Here is a 16199-nt window from a genome sequence, read left to right as displayed (position 1 = left end):
TTTGGGAATGGAACATCTTTCAGCCACCAGGCCAAGCAGTCCAAATAGGCATGATGGGGGGGGAGGGGAGGTGCCCCTCGGTGGTCACCTCTCCTCACATTGGCACATTTGGGAGGGCACCACATCAGACCTGTGGGTACTCTCCACTGTAAAAGAGGGTTACTCCATAGAATTGACCAGCCACCCTCACCCCAACTGATGCCTACCCATTCCAACCTCCCACCTACATTGCAAGCACCAAGGCCTGCAGGGGGGAATTCAAACACTTTCTAACAATAGGGGCTATAGAGAGAGTTCCATTGGAACAGCAGGGCAAAGGTGTTTACTCCATAGTTTTCACAGTGCCAAAAAAGGATGGTTCCCTCTGAGCGGTGTTCAACTTAAAACATCTGAAACACTTCGTGCACAAACGCACATTTTGCATGGAATCCCTTCAATCCATCATGGAAGCACTCCACCACTTAGACATCCTCACGTCCACAGACCTCAAAGAAGCCTATCTGCACATGCCGATCTACAAGCAAAGCTGTGAGCCCTTTCCATGCAGCAAGGTGAGGGAAAGAGGCGGAGGCTGGGGAAGGAAGAGAGACCAGGCAAGGAGGGAAAGAAGCGTGGGGGGGGGGGGAGCTAGGAAACTTTAGAAGAGGCACACTGAGGATAGAATTTCTAGAAGAGCTGAGGAAGAGCCTCGCAGGACTAAAAGAACTGAGCTGGGTTTGACCCTCCTAGTCTTAAAAAGTCTAATCTAAGTCCTGCCTTTTTAGAGTCACATGGAACACATAACCCACACGTGAAATGCCCTTGGACTACAGCAGTGGAGAAACATAATATAGGATAGGAGGCAGAGTAGAAACATACATTAAAACAAATGAAGAGTTTTAAGGATAGTTTAGGCAACTAAGAATACTCCTGAAACTGCAAATGTAAAACATTTATGTAATACTTAAATGTAATAAGATACAAGTGCAAATTTTCTGTATGTGTGATTTCTTTCTTAGCATTCCTAATTTACTCCTGCTGCATCTGCAGCTTTCAACAGGTTTATGGGTAAAGGTATCGATTAAATTAAAACTCACTATTATATATGATTTTCTAAATTAGTAAACATCAAATTAAAAAGTTACACAAGTATATCCTACTAGATGCTGTAAATTAACATATGTTAGTTATCAGATTTACACCATTGGTTAAGCAATATACAAAGTAGTATCAGTGGGAAGTGTGATTTAAATCAATAATCTAAAACTAGGTTTTTCTCTTGGCGATTTAAAAATGTTCCACCTTCACCATGCCAAACCAGAACTGCTATGGGACACAGTGCAGGAATATTAACCTGATCAGTAAGTAGCACCACTGCACACAGGGCAGCAATTGTCCATGCACCTCATGAAATAATTTTGTATCCTCCTCAACTGGAAGCTGTGTTGTGATCCAGGTCACCCCAACTGGACAGGAGTTGAGGGCCCAAAAGGCCAGGCTTGGGTCTGTCTCTGAATTCATCATTTCAGTGAAAATTTCCCTAATGTTTCCCGAACACCGCCCAGAGCCAATGTAATGTAATAAAATTAAATTAAAAAATAAAAGCCAGGCATCAGTAAACCCGTGAGTGAACGGGTTAATTCCAGGGAAACAGGCCAGACTGCCTGTCCTATGTTACAACTATGAATTGCCTTGGGGAAAGGAGTAATCCTATCTTTCATGCAGCTTGCTATTTTTGCTTCAATTGTCACCATTGATTTTCTGTTTCACATATAATTCCCATGCAAACATTTTGGAATTATTTTAGAAATGAACACTAAGTATATTTACACACACACACACACACACACACACACACACACACACACTATTTAAGCTGATATTTCTCACATATAGGATCAGTGTTTTTCCCTTCACGTTTTGACTTCATAACACCTCTTTGGGGCAAGTTTGCTCACACAGCAGAGGCGCTTCAAGGACAAATCTTATGTAGTGATCAGCCACCCCTCCCCTAAAGAGTTAACCAGAAGCGAACCCTGTCCCGACTGACAGGCTGGTGAACTCCAGTGATCAGACAATCAGCACACCAAGTGGGTGGGACCTAGAGAGCCGCTGGGAGGCAGGAGAGCTTCTTTATTAGAAGAAGCAGGCTCAGAGAGTAGAGAGGACGACATGTGGCCATGACAACTGGCTGAACATGTGACTATGTTCAGCCAATTCTCATGGCCACATGTCCTCCTCTCTGTTCAAGCTCTGTTTTAGAGAGGGGTGGTGGCGGCAGCCATTTTTGAACCAAAAATACAGAAGAGTTTTAGGAGTAGCCTTTGCCAGAAAGCTCAGAAGGGATGATTCAGCATTTATTTCCCTCACGTGAGCTTCCTCTGAGACAAAGGGAGACAAAGGCTATAATCCTTTACATCTGCAAAGCTCAGAAATGCAGATTGACTGGAGAACACAAGAAGAAACAATTCATTTCTGATAACACAGAAATGCACACAGCACACAGGAAATGGCTCTCATCTGCTGAAACTCAGCTCTGTCAAACAATTGCCGAGTGAGCAAGTTTTTCTGACACTTTTTAGAGGCATGATGGACATTGCCATTTTTGAAGGAATTTAATGTCTAGATCTAAGCATTGAATGACTATAAGGACCTGGCTTTTGGACACAGCTTCAGCAATCTTTTGCTCACTATGCCTGCTTGAAGCTTGTCTGCTCTAGCCTCGTACCCAAGCGACGCTCACACCTATGGGCCACAATGAGACTCTGTAATATGCTGTCCTGGAAGACAATTCAACCTTTGCCCCCTTACCCCCTTTCTCCCTACTAGAACTCTGGCATTCTGCCACTCTGGCATTCTATCCTTTGTTAGGTTATTAGTTAACACTGAAACCACATGCAACCAACATATTCATTAGTTAAGAAATACTACACCTAATGGTGCAGCAGGGAAGTAACTTGCCTAGTGAGCAAGAGCTTGCCAGTTAGAATCCCCACTGGTATGTTTTCCCAGACTATGGGAAGCACCCATATCAGGCAGCAGCGATAGAGGAAGGTGCTGAAAGGCATAATCTCATATTGCGTGGGACATGGCAATAGCAAACCCCTCCTGTACTCTATCCAAGAAAACCACATGGCTCTGTGGTCGCCCAGAGTCAACACCAACTCGGCACAACTTTACCTTACACTTTGCTACACTGGGAAACATTACTGATTTAATTGATTTGCTTGATTGCACTATTGAGAAACCCGAGTGATCTTATTGACCTGTTTGATTTACCTGATCAGCACCATTGCCTTAAAAAGCCCATTGAAACTTTATAAATGTATCTGTCTTCCCTCCTACTTGCATTTCCAGATCATACATGGTTATCCTATCAAAGAACTATGGCAGTTTGTGGCTAGAGTGAACAAGTCTTATTCTCATTGCTAGCTCCAGAGCATACGCCAAGTGTGGATCAGGCTTGGCTCACAACAGCTGTCCATTTTATTTACAAACTTAGTTGAAGTAGCTTGCATTCTTCTAAATCAGAAACAGAATTCTACATCCCTAATTGCAGCCTTAAAGTAACAGTATACTAATAAGACGTCTTTCATACAAACTGGTGAAATATTGTATTCACCCAAATACAAAAAGACTCTGAATTTAAGCTCACCCTCTTAGACAGATACCTATATACGCAAAAAGATGAAAACTGGATTTAAGATGACCCTCTCTTTCTAACATCAAATAACTTGGGGAAAACCTAGGCTTTGATTCAGGTAAATATGGTAGTATTCAAAGTTAAATGTGAATGTGACACTTCACAGATACTTGAGCACAAATCCAAACTGCAAAATCAACATAATTGCCTCACATTTCCTGATTCTCTGGACTTATGCCACATTTCCCTATTAAAATCTAAGTATGTTCCCAATGAAATTTAGCAATCCAAAGTAAAGATTCTGCTTTGTTTTCCCTAACTGTGGACTGATTTGCAATTCCAAATTTGTACACAATGTAGACTGTAGCTTACTTCAAACTGAAAAACAATGCTTTTCTGTTATTTGAATATAATTGTTTACAAGACATTAAAAAATCAACCAAACTTTATTTTTAAAAGTTCTGAATTATGCAACTTTTGAAAACCTCACTACCTGCACAATTTCAAACTTTAGACATTATTTTAAGTGGTTTATGCACAAGACTGGAGAAGACAAGTAACTGTGGTGATAGATTGCATTTCAAGTAAAAACAAATCCTACTCTATACAGGTCACTAAGAACTACTACAGGTCAATTCTGATATTGTGTTCCAATGTAGTATTGCAGTGCTAAACACACAGAGAAAGTAACGTGTGAACTCCTTAAACATGGTATTTTAGAAGCAACAGCAAGAAAACACAGAAAAACCATTTTTCTTACAATAATCAAGCAAATATCAATTCTTTACTTCTAGGTGCCACAAAATAGATGAGAGAAGAGTGCCCTTTAACTATGCTCATTAATATCAAAGCCTACTGACATCTTCAGAACAGACACAGTCAAATCTCTAAGAACAAGCAGTATACCATATAAACACCCCTCCCAATAAACCCACACCATCCATTTACTCAGAAAGCTAGAACTAATGCATTGTGTGCACACATGAGGTGCAGTTTGAGGGCAGTTACTTGGTACTGGAGATATGACACTTTTGTTCATGGATTCATCACACATATGGCTGCTTTGCCATCTCATGCCAAGCAAGACTCAAATATGGACTTACTACAAATGAACCAGGAGCCTGACGAAAGGGACTAATAGCAAGTATCCTTTTGTAGCAAAAAATCATGTGATTTCACTCTAAAGTATTGAGTAAAGGCCGATTTATTTGTTACAGGATGGGTGTGGTTGCCATTTCCCCATGGCGGGATTACCTCTTCAGTAATGTCTAAATAAATGAATGCCACAGAAGCTCCACATCTATACTGGCAGCCCCCAGGCAAATACAGTATAGACACAAGTAATTCACTTACAGACAAAATAATTCACTTTTCGAAGTCGGTTTATCAGGCAATGTCATACTGATAAGTCTGCTATTCCAACACCACTGAAATTACATGAGATTCAGTCACAGCAAAGTGACAACCTCAACACTCAGGCAATGTATAAACCAGGTCTTAATACCTGATCTTCAGGAATGCAGAAGCAATTCACTTTTTGACTCAGATTACAAAATAATTAAACTCTATCAGAAACAACCATACCAGATCCTTTAGGAGCTCACTGTGCTAAACAAAGCATACAGGCGGGATGTCTTATAATCATGTCTTATAGTCGGATGCATCAGTATCAACTTACTTTCATTCTTTTCACATTTTGACCATAGGTTTATATTTGTCAACAGATTATTAAAACTTTCAAAGCATACCACCACACCTTCTGGAACATGCATCACTCAAAACGTTGGGTATTAACTGGCTGAATGAAGAGAATGATGAACAGTTGAAGGAATAGTAATGAAGGTGTTTACCTTTTCTAACTTTTTGGCCTCAATGTGTCGCAGCACCTGTTCCCTCCAGTCATGAGGGACTTTACTTTTTCCTAGAGGATCTAGCAGAGAGTGTTCTGAATTTACTCTCAGGTTTGTTCTTTTAGAGGGACTAGTCCTTGAATAATTGAAGTCACTAACTGACATAGTTCTCTCTGGTATTTCATTTGCTGAAGGGCGAGCACTCTGGGGTCGGGGTACATTTGGACCATCAACGCTGTAGGTTCTTGCGGAAAGAGGTCTTTGCGCCCCTGACATTATTGGTGGGACTCTTCCCATTGAATGCAAATCCCTATATGTTAAATAATCCCCTTCAGGAACCTGAGGACGCCGTAGAGGCCCAGTATCCCCAACATTCATGGAAGCAGTGGAAGATACACTGCTTTGCCGCTGAAGAGTATTTCTCGTTGCTCCAGAAACAAGTCTGTCGTTTGATGGAATGGCCCACATCTCCATGTGTCTCCCACCCATTCTTTGATGCATATTATATGCAGCACTAGCTCTAACATTGTTATGGTTAGAGAAATTCAGATTGGCAGAATGTTTCGCAGAACTGCAACTTTCTGTTGTATCTGCCCGTGGCAAGCGTTGAGGCGGCAAGCTTTGTTCTACTAGAGAGTTCTGTTTTTGGGGCCACAAGGATTCTTTGGCTGACATACTGCTGCTATATTGGACATTATACTGGGGGGTACTGAATGGTTGTGAAGTACTTGTCCCTTGTCCTCTTATTACATTAGTACCTTCTGGATTATGGTTTGAATCAAACTTGAACAATGTTTTTGTACACATTAAATCAGATGACGAAGAAGAACCAGGAAATACTTGTAATGGTTGGTCATAGAGGAGAGCAGCTGACTTGCTCCGGACTATATTTTTTCCATCCGGAGCTGCAATTGCCGATTTCATCATTGGATTTGGCTGCTGGGATCCATTGTCATTTATGATGTCATAGATTTTCAGAGCACCTGTTTCCATGTTAGTTATGCTATGAGATTTCACAACTGGTCCACTCCGCTGTGGAGACAAGTCTTCAGTGCTCTTTGAAAGACACATTTCTGAAGAAGAATCTGTGTCAACTGTAGCACTTCTCTTTAGTTCTGGTTTTCCTGTAGAGTGAAGCACTTCCTCAGGATGCCCATTGACATTCATGGGGCACAGGTTAGAATATTTATTTCCATTTTCCAAGTGCTCAATTTCTTCTTTCATATTATTGTTTAAAAAGCCCTTAGTGGATCCTATTTCCTGCATCTTCATTCGCTCCACATTTGGTTGTACTGCTTCCTCACCAGGCAACTTGCAGATATTCATGTTCATTTGGTGTATTTTGTGAGATTCATCACTAGCATTGTTTAGTTCAACACCTCTCTCTATCAAAGCTAGTCTGTCTTCAATGCTTAATCTGAATTCAGTGAAATTTGTAACTTTGTCTTGGGCATCCAGTCTTTCTTCTGCTGTTGTATCTATTTCACCTCCATTTTGTATAAGACTATTAGAATTTTCATCTTCTGGCCTGAAAGCAAAAAGGATTTAAAAAAAAAAATCTAACTGAACAGATGACACACACAGTAAATAATCACCATCACTATTAAAAACTGGCTTATTTATTATTGTGTATTTATTTATCCAAAGGGCTCTGGGCAGTGCACAAGGACAAAACAAAACCCACAACTTGATCATTTAAAAAACCAACCAACCAACCAACCAACCAAATAAACAGTTTAAAATCACTAAACAATTTTAAAAAAACCCTGAAAGGCCAGACCATACAAATAGGTTTTAAGAGCTCTCCTGAAGGCCAGCAATGAATCCAAGTTACGGATTTCTGCTGGGAGTGCATTCCACAGCCCAGGAGCACCTACAGAGAAGGCCCAGTTCTGAGTTGCCACCAGACATACCGGTGGTAAGTGGAGACGGACCTCCTCAGATTATCAATTACTTTCTACACAAATTAAATCAATAGATCTGATAAGGCACAAAATATACAATTTTTATCTCTTTGCCAGAGTCTGAACTAAATATATATTCTGCACTGGATACTATCAAAATCATTAAAATATAGAAGCAATTTTTAACAACCACTTTTGGCAGCAAGGTGAAATAAAAGTTATTGCTTATGATCTAAAGTACTCTGTATCATCTAACTTTGCACTTAAAGTTCTTGGAGGTCATGATAAAAAAGGAAAACAAGGTGGCAGTGTGAAAAGAAAAATGTTCAAGTGTGTTCAAATACACTGCTATGCATTGCCTCTTTTCAATGGCTTTCTAACTAGACACATCATAGCTACAATGAATTTGGCTCAAGTGGGCCCAACTTGCTCATGTTAGCTGTTCAGCTTTTGCTGCTGTCTGGGGCAAGTAGAGAAAAGAGCAAAATGTCTCCCTCCTTTTCTTGCCCTGTAATAGAAAGTCGGTTAAGAATATGGAAACAATTGCCTCCAGCCTCTACCATTTCCTTCTCTTTCCCCTCCCTTTCCCTAAAAAGGGCAGAAAAGAAAAGAAAAGAAAAGAAGAGATCGTCATTCAGTCCCCTCTCCGCTTGATCCACCATGATTTGGATATACTCTACTTTTCCTGTGTGCAGGTGTCTCTCCAGAACCATACCAGAGGGACAGCATGACCAAATAACTAGAGCTAGCAACTGGCCCTGGAAATATGATACAGAAACTCTTCAGCGTTTTAGACAGGGAATTACAAGTTCAGTATCTGATTTATATAAAATTATATATTATATATATAAAATTTTGAAATTTAAGAAGTTATTTAATAATAAGCATCTGAATAGAAAGAGAAAGATGTTTATAGTTGCAGGTGGCCCTCGTTATTCACAGGGGTTCCTTTCCCACCAATTTCCACGGATAATGAAACCACAAATAACGAGACCTCAAGTCTATGGGAATTGGGGGGTTAGGTTCACTGAGCTTAAAAAAACACTAACAAACCAGGGAGGGAGCAAAAATAAGGGGAGAAAAGCATAGTACCTTGTTCTCCAGGCCTATAGGAATGCCACGCCACGCCCCCGCCGTCCTCTTATTTTTCGTTTAAAGTATTTTTTATTATAGAGCCACTAAATGGCTCTGCGCTTCAAAATGGCACAGAAATAACATTGGAAAGTCATTTCCGACCGCTCAGGAACCGCAGTTAGGCGAAAACCACCTATATTTCACGCCACGGATAAAGAAACTGGGTCTTTAAGACCCATCCGTGGATACATGAAACCGCGACCTACGAAACTACAGATAACGAGGGTCTCCTGTATTCCAAAAACATTAGTCTACACTATTTCCCAAACCTGATTTTGGAAGTGACAGCCATGTTAATTTCTTTGTCCGGAGAGCACAGCGATGCTTCATGGCTACTGTCAGTGTTTAGAGAAACTGAATCAGACATTCGAGAAGGAGAGGAACAATTGCTGTTGTTCTGATTGCTGTTGTGTGTGGGCTCATCCGATAATGAATCTATATCTTTACTGTCATCTGAAAAGAGTTCAGTTAGTTTAGTATGTGCACATGATTAAGCTCATGCAAACACTCATATGCAATTTTTATTCTAGTTTGAGGAAGCAAAATCTTCTCAGAGTCTATAAAATATGCAGAAATGTACATTGTGAAACTCAAAATCAGAGTGTGAAAAAAGTTTCCTTTTGAGAACTGGTTAAAAGCAACATTTTGCCAACTGCGCTAATATTATTCATTAAGAAAAATAAGACATGCATCAAGACGAAGTCTTAGCCCCTCCACCCGCCAATAGCTAGCCATTCTATGTTGCATTCACCCATACTAGTGCTGGTCCAAATTCTCCTTCCTCCATTTTCGCTAAAGCTTTCATAGGCGGCGAAGATGGGATGGGAGTTTCATGGTACCTTCGTGGTGGAGCCTAAGAAACTATTCTAAGATTTTTAAACATGTGAGGGCCCTACCAAAAGAGGAATTTCTGTAAGACAAACTTGCTCAATTGTGGGCAGCAGCAGCATTTCAAGTGCTTCTGTTTTTCTTCTTCTTAAAAATGTGGAGTAACAGATGTTCCTGGTACATTTTCAGGGAGAAATATGGCAGGAATGGCCATTGCAAAAAACCAGCAGCAATTAAAACGCTGCTGCCTGCAAATATAGGACTTTGTCAAGCAGTCTTGCATTTACTGGTAAGCCCCATGTTCTTCTTCCCTCCTCAAAAATTTCAAGGTAGTTTTAATGTTCACTACCTAAAACGATCTTGTTTCATCCTGCTTCCCAAACCCCTGTGAAGACCACCCATGATCAATATTTTTGCCAAAAGTATTTTCAGAAACTATATTCAGGTCAGCATAAGCCCATACACCAATGTTCTTCATTGTAAGGCCCAGGGGCCAGTGGCAGCCCACATCAACCCTAAGTGTGGCCCCCTGACCAATAGTTTATTGGGCTTGTGCAAAGTTTCGGCTGAAGTTGAGTACTCTGCACAGACCCCTGGCAACATGTGGAGATGATCTTTCTCACAGTGCAGTGCTGCACTTTGCCCAGTGTCAAGGGCAGGGCTAATAAACTTTGGCCCTCCTGCAGATATTGGCCTACAATTCCCATAATCCCAGGCTATTGGCCACTGTGGCTGGGGATTATGGGAGTTGTAGTTCAAAAACAGCTGGGGGGCCTAAGTTGAGCAGGCCTGGTCAAGGGGGTTCCTTTAAGGGAAATGGAGCCCTCTTGAGCGACTCAATCATCTTGGAAGACATGCACAAAGTGCTGGGAAGTGTAGCCCTTCTCCACAGTTTCCCCACAGAGTTCTTAAGAGAGGGCTCCATCTCTCTTAAAAGGCCCTCCCAGCACTGAGAAAAGTGCAGTAGTATGCAGAGGCCAGCACAGTGAGACATGGCTCTCCCATTCAAGGTTTTTTGCCAAAGTGGCCCTCACCTGAAAAATAGTGAAGATCACTGGCATATACCCTTGGACTTCATAAATGAATATATCTCATCATATAGTAAAAAAACATTGCATGGAAATATTTGACAAACTATTGTTTAAAGTCCTGCAGCAAAGTCTTCATGAGTGCATTAAAGGTACACAAAGATGTTTCAAAGATACATATTTTTATACCTGTTACAGCCACCACATTTTTTTATACCTGTTACAGCCACCACATTTAATCAGATAATAAATAACAATCCATAAACATATATTTGCAACAATTACAACTACTTTACGTAACCAACTACTATGACCCAAGCAACAAGGCCAGTGAAAATATGCCCAATATGCCCTAAGAGCACATAGTCTAGTCCACCAAGCACTACTGCTGAATAATTTCTATAGTGTGTGCCCAGATACTTTCAACCAAATTTTAACTAAATCTAAATTACATTATGCAGTTTTTAACATAATGAATCAGTCACTCAGAGAAGAATGAGTTCTTTTCCTAAGAGTTGCTAACGACAGATTAGTTTAAACCAACCTTTTTTGCTACTGCCAAGTGCTACTACTTTGGGTTGGTTAATAGATGTTTCTATCAGGGGTGGTCGCATTTCTGCTATTTTCATCTCTTCATCAGAGGACAGCTCTTCTGACTCCTGTCAAAAGAAAGGAATAAAAAATTATGGTGTATATTTGCCAAATGAATAGTTTCATTGTCTAAAGAGTCCTTTAAGCTGATGTAAGCAAACATCCTGGTTTGCAAGCAATTGCAAATGAGAGCCTGCAAATTCAGATGAAATGTAGAAGTATGATTTGCTGCAGACCAGACTCAGAAGTTTCTAATCTCACTAAGTGGCCAGGTGTGTGTGTGTGTGTGTGTGTGTGTGTGTGTGTGTGTGTACTAATGGGGGGGTGGGAGGTTAACATTAGGGATGTGCGAACTGGTTCGAATTCGAACCAAGGTGGTTCGAAGGTTCGAATTCGAACCGAACCAACCATCAGGTTCGAGCTGCAGGTTCGAATTTGAACCAAACCAGGGGGTGGTTTGATTCGAACCGGTTCAAACCAGTTCAAACTGGTTCGGACATCCAAAAATTGGTAGGATGGTAGCTGGCACCCAGGGGTACCTGCCACCCAAACCCCAAAGCAATCGGACACTCGTACGATTTTTTATGAATTTTTGAACATTATTTTTATTTTTTTCTCATAGGGTATAATGGGACTCAAACCATACCTTATTGTGGAGCACCCATGGGTGCCAAAAACCACCCAAGCCCTGAAGCAATCGGACAGTACTATGATTTTTTATGAATATTTGAAATATTTTCTATTATTTTTCTCATAGAGTATAATGGGACCAGAACCAGTCCATATCCCCTATTGTGGAGCACCTAGGGGCACAAAAGTGGGGTGGGTGGTAGACAGACAGGGGTGCCTACCACCCACAAAACCCCAAGGCAATTGGACACTCCTCTGATTATTGATGAATTGTTAAAGTATTTTTGAATTCCTCATAGGGAATAATTAGGATTGCAGCAAATGTATAACTTCACGTCGGGGGGAAAGGGGTGTCGTAGAGTGGAGTGTGGTGGGTGGTAGTTCCCAAGGTGGGCAAGGAAGCTATCAGAATTATTTGAAAGGACTGGGCAAAAGGCTGATTTTTAAGTGATTTTTGAAGTTTACGCGTCTTTAAGGTTTTTCTCCATAAAGAAGCATGGAGGTGTCAGCAAATGTATAGCTTCACATCGGGGGCAAAGGGGTGGCCTAGAGCAGAGTGTAGTGGGTAGTAGTGCCCAAGGGGGGCCAGGAAGCTATCAGAATTATTTGAAAGGAATTGGGCAAAGGGCTGATTTTTAAGTGCTTTTTGAAGTTTATGTGTCTTCAAGGTTAGCAATGAGAGTGGATTCATGGTTTGTCATTGAAAATCTTATATGCTACCAAAGAATCTACACTCAGAACACTTCAGAAACAACAAAACCCAGTACCCCATTGGTTAGCAACCCATGGGGGTGGTTGGCACCTTCTTTACACTAGACCACCACTCACTCTGGGCCACCCCAGCACCCCACAAGTGGCTTTAAGGGTTTTCTCCATAGGGAAGAATGGAGGTTTCAGAAGCCCCATAACTGCATTTGGGGAGTGCTGGGGTGGCCCAGAGCAAGGGTGCCAACCACCTCCATGGGTTGCTAACCCATGGGGTACTGGGTTTTGTTGTTTCTGAAGTGTTCTGAGTGTAGATTCTTTGGTAGCATATAAGATTTTCAATGACAAACCATGAATCCACTCTCATCTGCTAACCTTAAAGACACATAAACTTCAAAAATCACTTAAAAATCAGCCCTTTGCCCAATTCCTTTCAAATAATTCTGATAGCTTCCTGGCCCCCCTTGGGCACTACCACCCACCACATTCTGCTCTTGGACAGCCCTTTCCCCCTGACGTGAAGCTATACATTTGCTGACACCTCCATGCTTCTTTATGGAGAAAAACCTTAAAGTCGCGTAAACTTCAAAAATCACTTTAAAACCAGCCTTTTGCCCAATTCCTTTCAAATAATTCTGATAGCTTCCTTGCCCACCTTGGGAACTACCACCCACCACACTCCACTCTAGGACACCCCTTTCTCCCCGACGTGAAGCTATACATTTGTTGCAATCCTCATTATTCTCTATGAGGAATTCCAAAATAATTTTAAAATTCACCAATAATCAGAGGAGTGTCCGATTGCCTTGGAACATTGTGGATAGTAGGCACCCCTGGTTGTCTACCACCTAACCCACTTTTGTGCCCCTTGGTGCTCCACAATAGGGGATATGGGCTGGTTTGGATCCTATTATACCCTATGAGAAAAATAATTAAAAATATTTCAAATATTCATAAAAAATCATAGGGGTGTTTGATTGCTTCGGGGTTTGCATGGTTGTTGGCACACATGGGTGCTCCACAATAAGGAATAATGGGCTGGTTGGAGTCCCATTATATCTTATGAGGGAAAAATAGAAATAATTTTCAAAAATTCATAAAAAATCGTACGAGTGTCCGATTGCTTTGGGGTTTGGGTGGCAGGTACCTCTGGGTGCCAGCTACCATCCTACCAATTTTTGGATGTCTGAACACGTTCGAACTCGAACCGAACCAGGGGGAGGTTCAAACAAAACCAAAAGCGAACCACCCCCTCCTGGTTCGAACCTGGTTCGAATTCGAACCGAACCGGTTTTGTGCACATGCCTAGTTAACATATTGGGAAGCACCCAGACTACGTTAGTCAAGATTAAGTCCAACTGAAATTAATGGGATGAGTTAGTAATGACTAATTTGTTCAATGAGTTCAATGATGCTTAGTCATGACTAACTAGTCCAAATATTGCCCTTCGTATAGAACAGTTAGGAACATAGGAAGCTGCCATATACTGAGTCACGCCATTGGTCCATCTAGCTCAGTATTGTCTACACAGACTGGCAGTGGCTTCTCCAAGGTTGCAGGCAGGAGTCTCTCTCAGCCCTATCTTGGAGATGCCAGGGAGGAAACTTGAAACCTTCTGCTCTTCCCAGAGCGGCTCTATCTGTTAAGGGGAATATCTTATAGTGCTCAAATGAAGTCTCCTGTTCATATGCAACCAGGACATACCCTGCTTAGCTAAGCGGACAATTCATGCTTGCTACCACAAGACCAGCTCTCTTCCCTTCCAGTTGTTTACTGGAAATTGCCAGGTTATTCATTTCTGGTCTTCAAGTAATGAATACCTGAATTATAAACCATATAGGAAAACTACCACACTCTCATTGAAGCTTTACAAAGGCAAAACACAAGCAATACGCAACTCTGAATAACTAACCATAATTAAACTAAACTGAGTTTAGCTAGTTCTCAGTTGGAGTTTTGACTGCTGTTTTTTTAAAAAAGGTTGCTCACCTGTAACTGATGATCTGGTAGTGATCCATTGACATCCATTAGAATGGGTTCTGTGCCTGAAGACTGTCGGTGTGGAGTACCACAGCTCCTCTCGATGCTTGTGCCTCACCCCACATAACCACATGGCTATTTAATGTGGGAGGAAGCCCCATCACTTCAGTTCCCTGGAGACTGCCGGAGCAGTCCAACATCTTTGGAGCAATAGGTGAGTTCTACGCAGAAGACCTGAGCACTACTGCAGAGGGAAGGTTTGGGAGGGTGTAATGGAAGTCAATGGATCACTACCAGATCATCAGTTACAGATAAGCAACCTGATTATCTGGGGTGTGATCTGTTGAATCCATTAGAATGGGTGTTTAGTTAGCTCCTAAAGGAGGAGGGAGCAGTAATGTCACTGTAACACCCTTTTAAGAAAACCTCTCCCAAAATTTGCCTCTACTGCAAAACGCAAGTCAATAGTGTTTTACGAAGGGCTGTTCTGAGGACCAGGTTGCAGCCCTACAAACGTCCCAAAATGATATGCCGGATAAATGAACCGCTGAGGCACCATAAGCTCTGGTTGAATGTGCCTTGATGGACTTAGGCGGGTGAACCTTTTGTAACTTATATGTTAATTGGATTAGCTCTACTAACCAGTGGGATAGCCTCTGCCTCAACAAGGCCTGATCCAGAGATCTTCCTTTGTAGGATATAAACAATTGTTTTGTCTTTCTGATCAACTTTGTTCTTGATAGGTAGAATAGAAGAGCACTTTGGACATCCAGGGAACGCAGGGCCTTTTCAAGAGCTGTGCTTGGAGAGTTGAAGAAAATAGGTAGAACAATGTCTTGGTTTATGTGCAAATCTGTCACAGCCTTAGGTAGGAAGGTAATGTCAGGATGTAGCAACACTTTATCTGGGTAGAAGCGTGCATAAGGCACATCCATCCTCAGGGCTGTAAGTTCACTCATCCTACGGGCAGTTGTAATTGCCACCAAGAAGGCAGTCTTTGGAGAAACCAGCTTCAGACTAGTTGTAGCTAGGGGCTCAAGGTGGGTCTGTCAGAGCCAAAAGGGCCATGGATATAACTCCACTGATCCAGTGGCTGTCTAACCAGCGAATACAGATTGATGAGACCCTTCAGAAAACTCTTGCAGCTGGCGTGTACATCCCATCCCAGGTATCTAGCTGAGATCACTGTTAAGTGAACTTTTGTGGAGACATTAGAAAGCAGAGGGGTCTTCAGCGTGGTTAGGAACAGCAGGACCTGACAGACAGTAGCTCTCAGAGGGCAAAAGACGTTTGAGGCTGCATAGCAAGTGGACCTTTTCCATTTACTAGTACAGTTTCTCCTAGTGGAAGGCTTCCTCTGGTTAAGTAGGATTTTATCAAGAAGCCTATCTTCCATGCTGTTAGCTGTAGAGTGGGCACATCCGGGTCTAGTACTTGACGGTTTTCATGTGACAGAAGATCTTGGTGCTGAGGAAGCCTCCTGTATATGTGGTTGGACAGTTTGAGTAGATGAGGAAACCATGGATCTGGATAGTGAGGCCTCGACAGACATAAAACTGGGTTCTGTGCCTGCGCAGGACAACTTCGGGTAATATTGATTAGCTCCTCGCGATGCCTTTTAACTGCCTCTCCACGAGTCGTGCAGTACCTATACTGGCAGTTAGGCGTTAGTTGCTCGCTACCACTCTCCCTACAAGCAGTAGAGGAGGATACATGTTCAACAGATGCTGAGACCAGTCCATCTGGAACACATTCCCCAATGACTGTGGGTCGCGGCCTGCACCTGAGCAGAAATTTTTGCACTTGACGTTACGAACTGTCATGAAGAAGTCTATTCTGGGGAACCCTCAAGCTCTGAATATTGGAAGCAAGTACTTGTTGTAAAGTTGCCACTCATGCCATTCTTCCCTGGTAAACGAACGACTC

At 41.9% G+C, this 16199-nt stretch overlaps 1 protein-coding gene across 4 annotated transcripts in view; it reads right to left on the bottom strand.

Annotated features, from left to right (window-relative positions):
* ERBIN (erbb2 interacting protein) overlaps nt 1-16199 on the bottom strand; it is a 190442-nt gene that overhangs the window by 34807 nt on the left and 139436 nt on the right. For all 4 annotated transcript variants that reach the window (XM_053296275.1, XM_053296274.1, XM_053296276.1 and 1 more), the window contains 3 exons: nt 10911-11025; nt 8780-8963; nt 5473-7000 (listed from right to left, as the gene is read on the bottom strand). In XM_053296275.1, the coding sequence (XP_053152250.1) occupies nt 5473-7000; nt 8780-8963; nt 10911-11025 (1827 nt within the window). The remainder of the gene's footprint in view (nt 1-5472; nt 7001-8779; nt 8964-10910; nt 11026-16199) is intronic.

Source organism: Hemicordylus capensis, chromosome 2, assembly GCF_027244095.1.
Source record: "Hemicordylus capensis ecotype Gifberg chromosome 2, rHemCap1.1.pri, whole genome shotgun sequence".
NCBI classification, from domain to species: domain Eukaryota; kingdom Metazoa; phylum Chordata; class Lepidosauria; order Squamata; family Cordylidae; genus Hemicordylus; species Hemicordylus capensis.
This window is presented reverse-complemented; position numbering and strand designations above follow the sequence as displayed.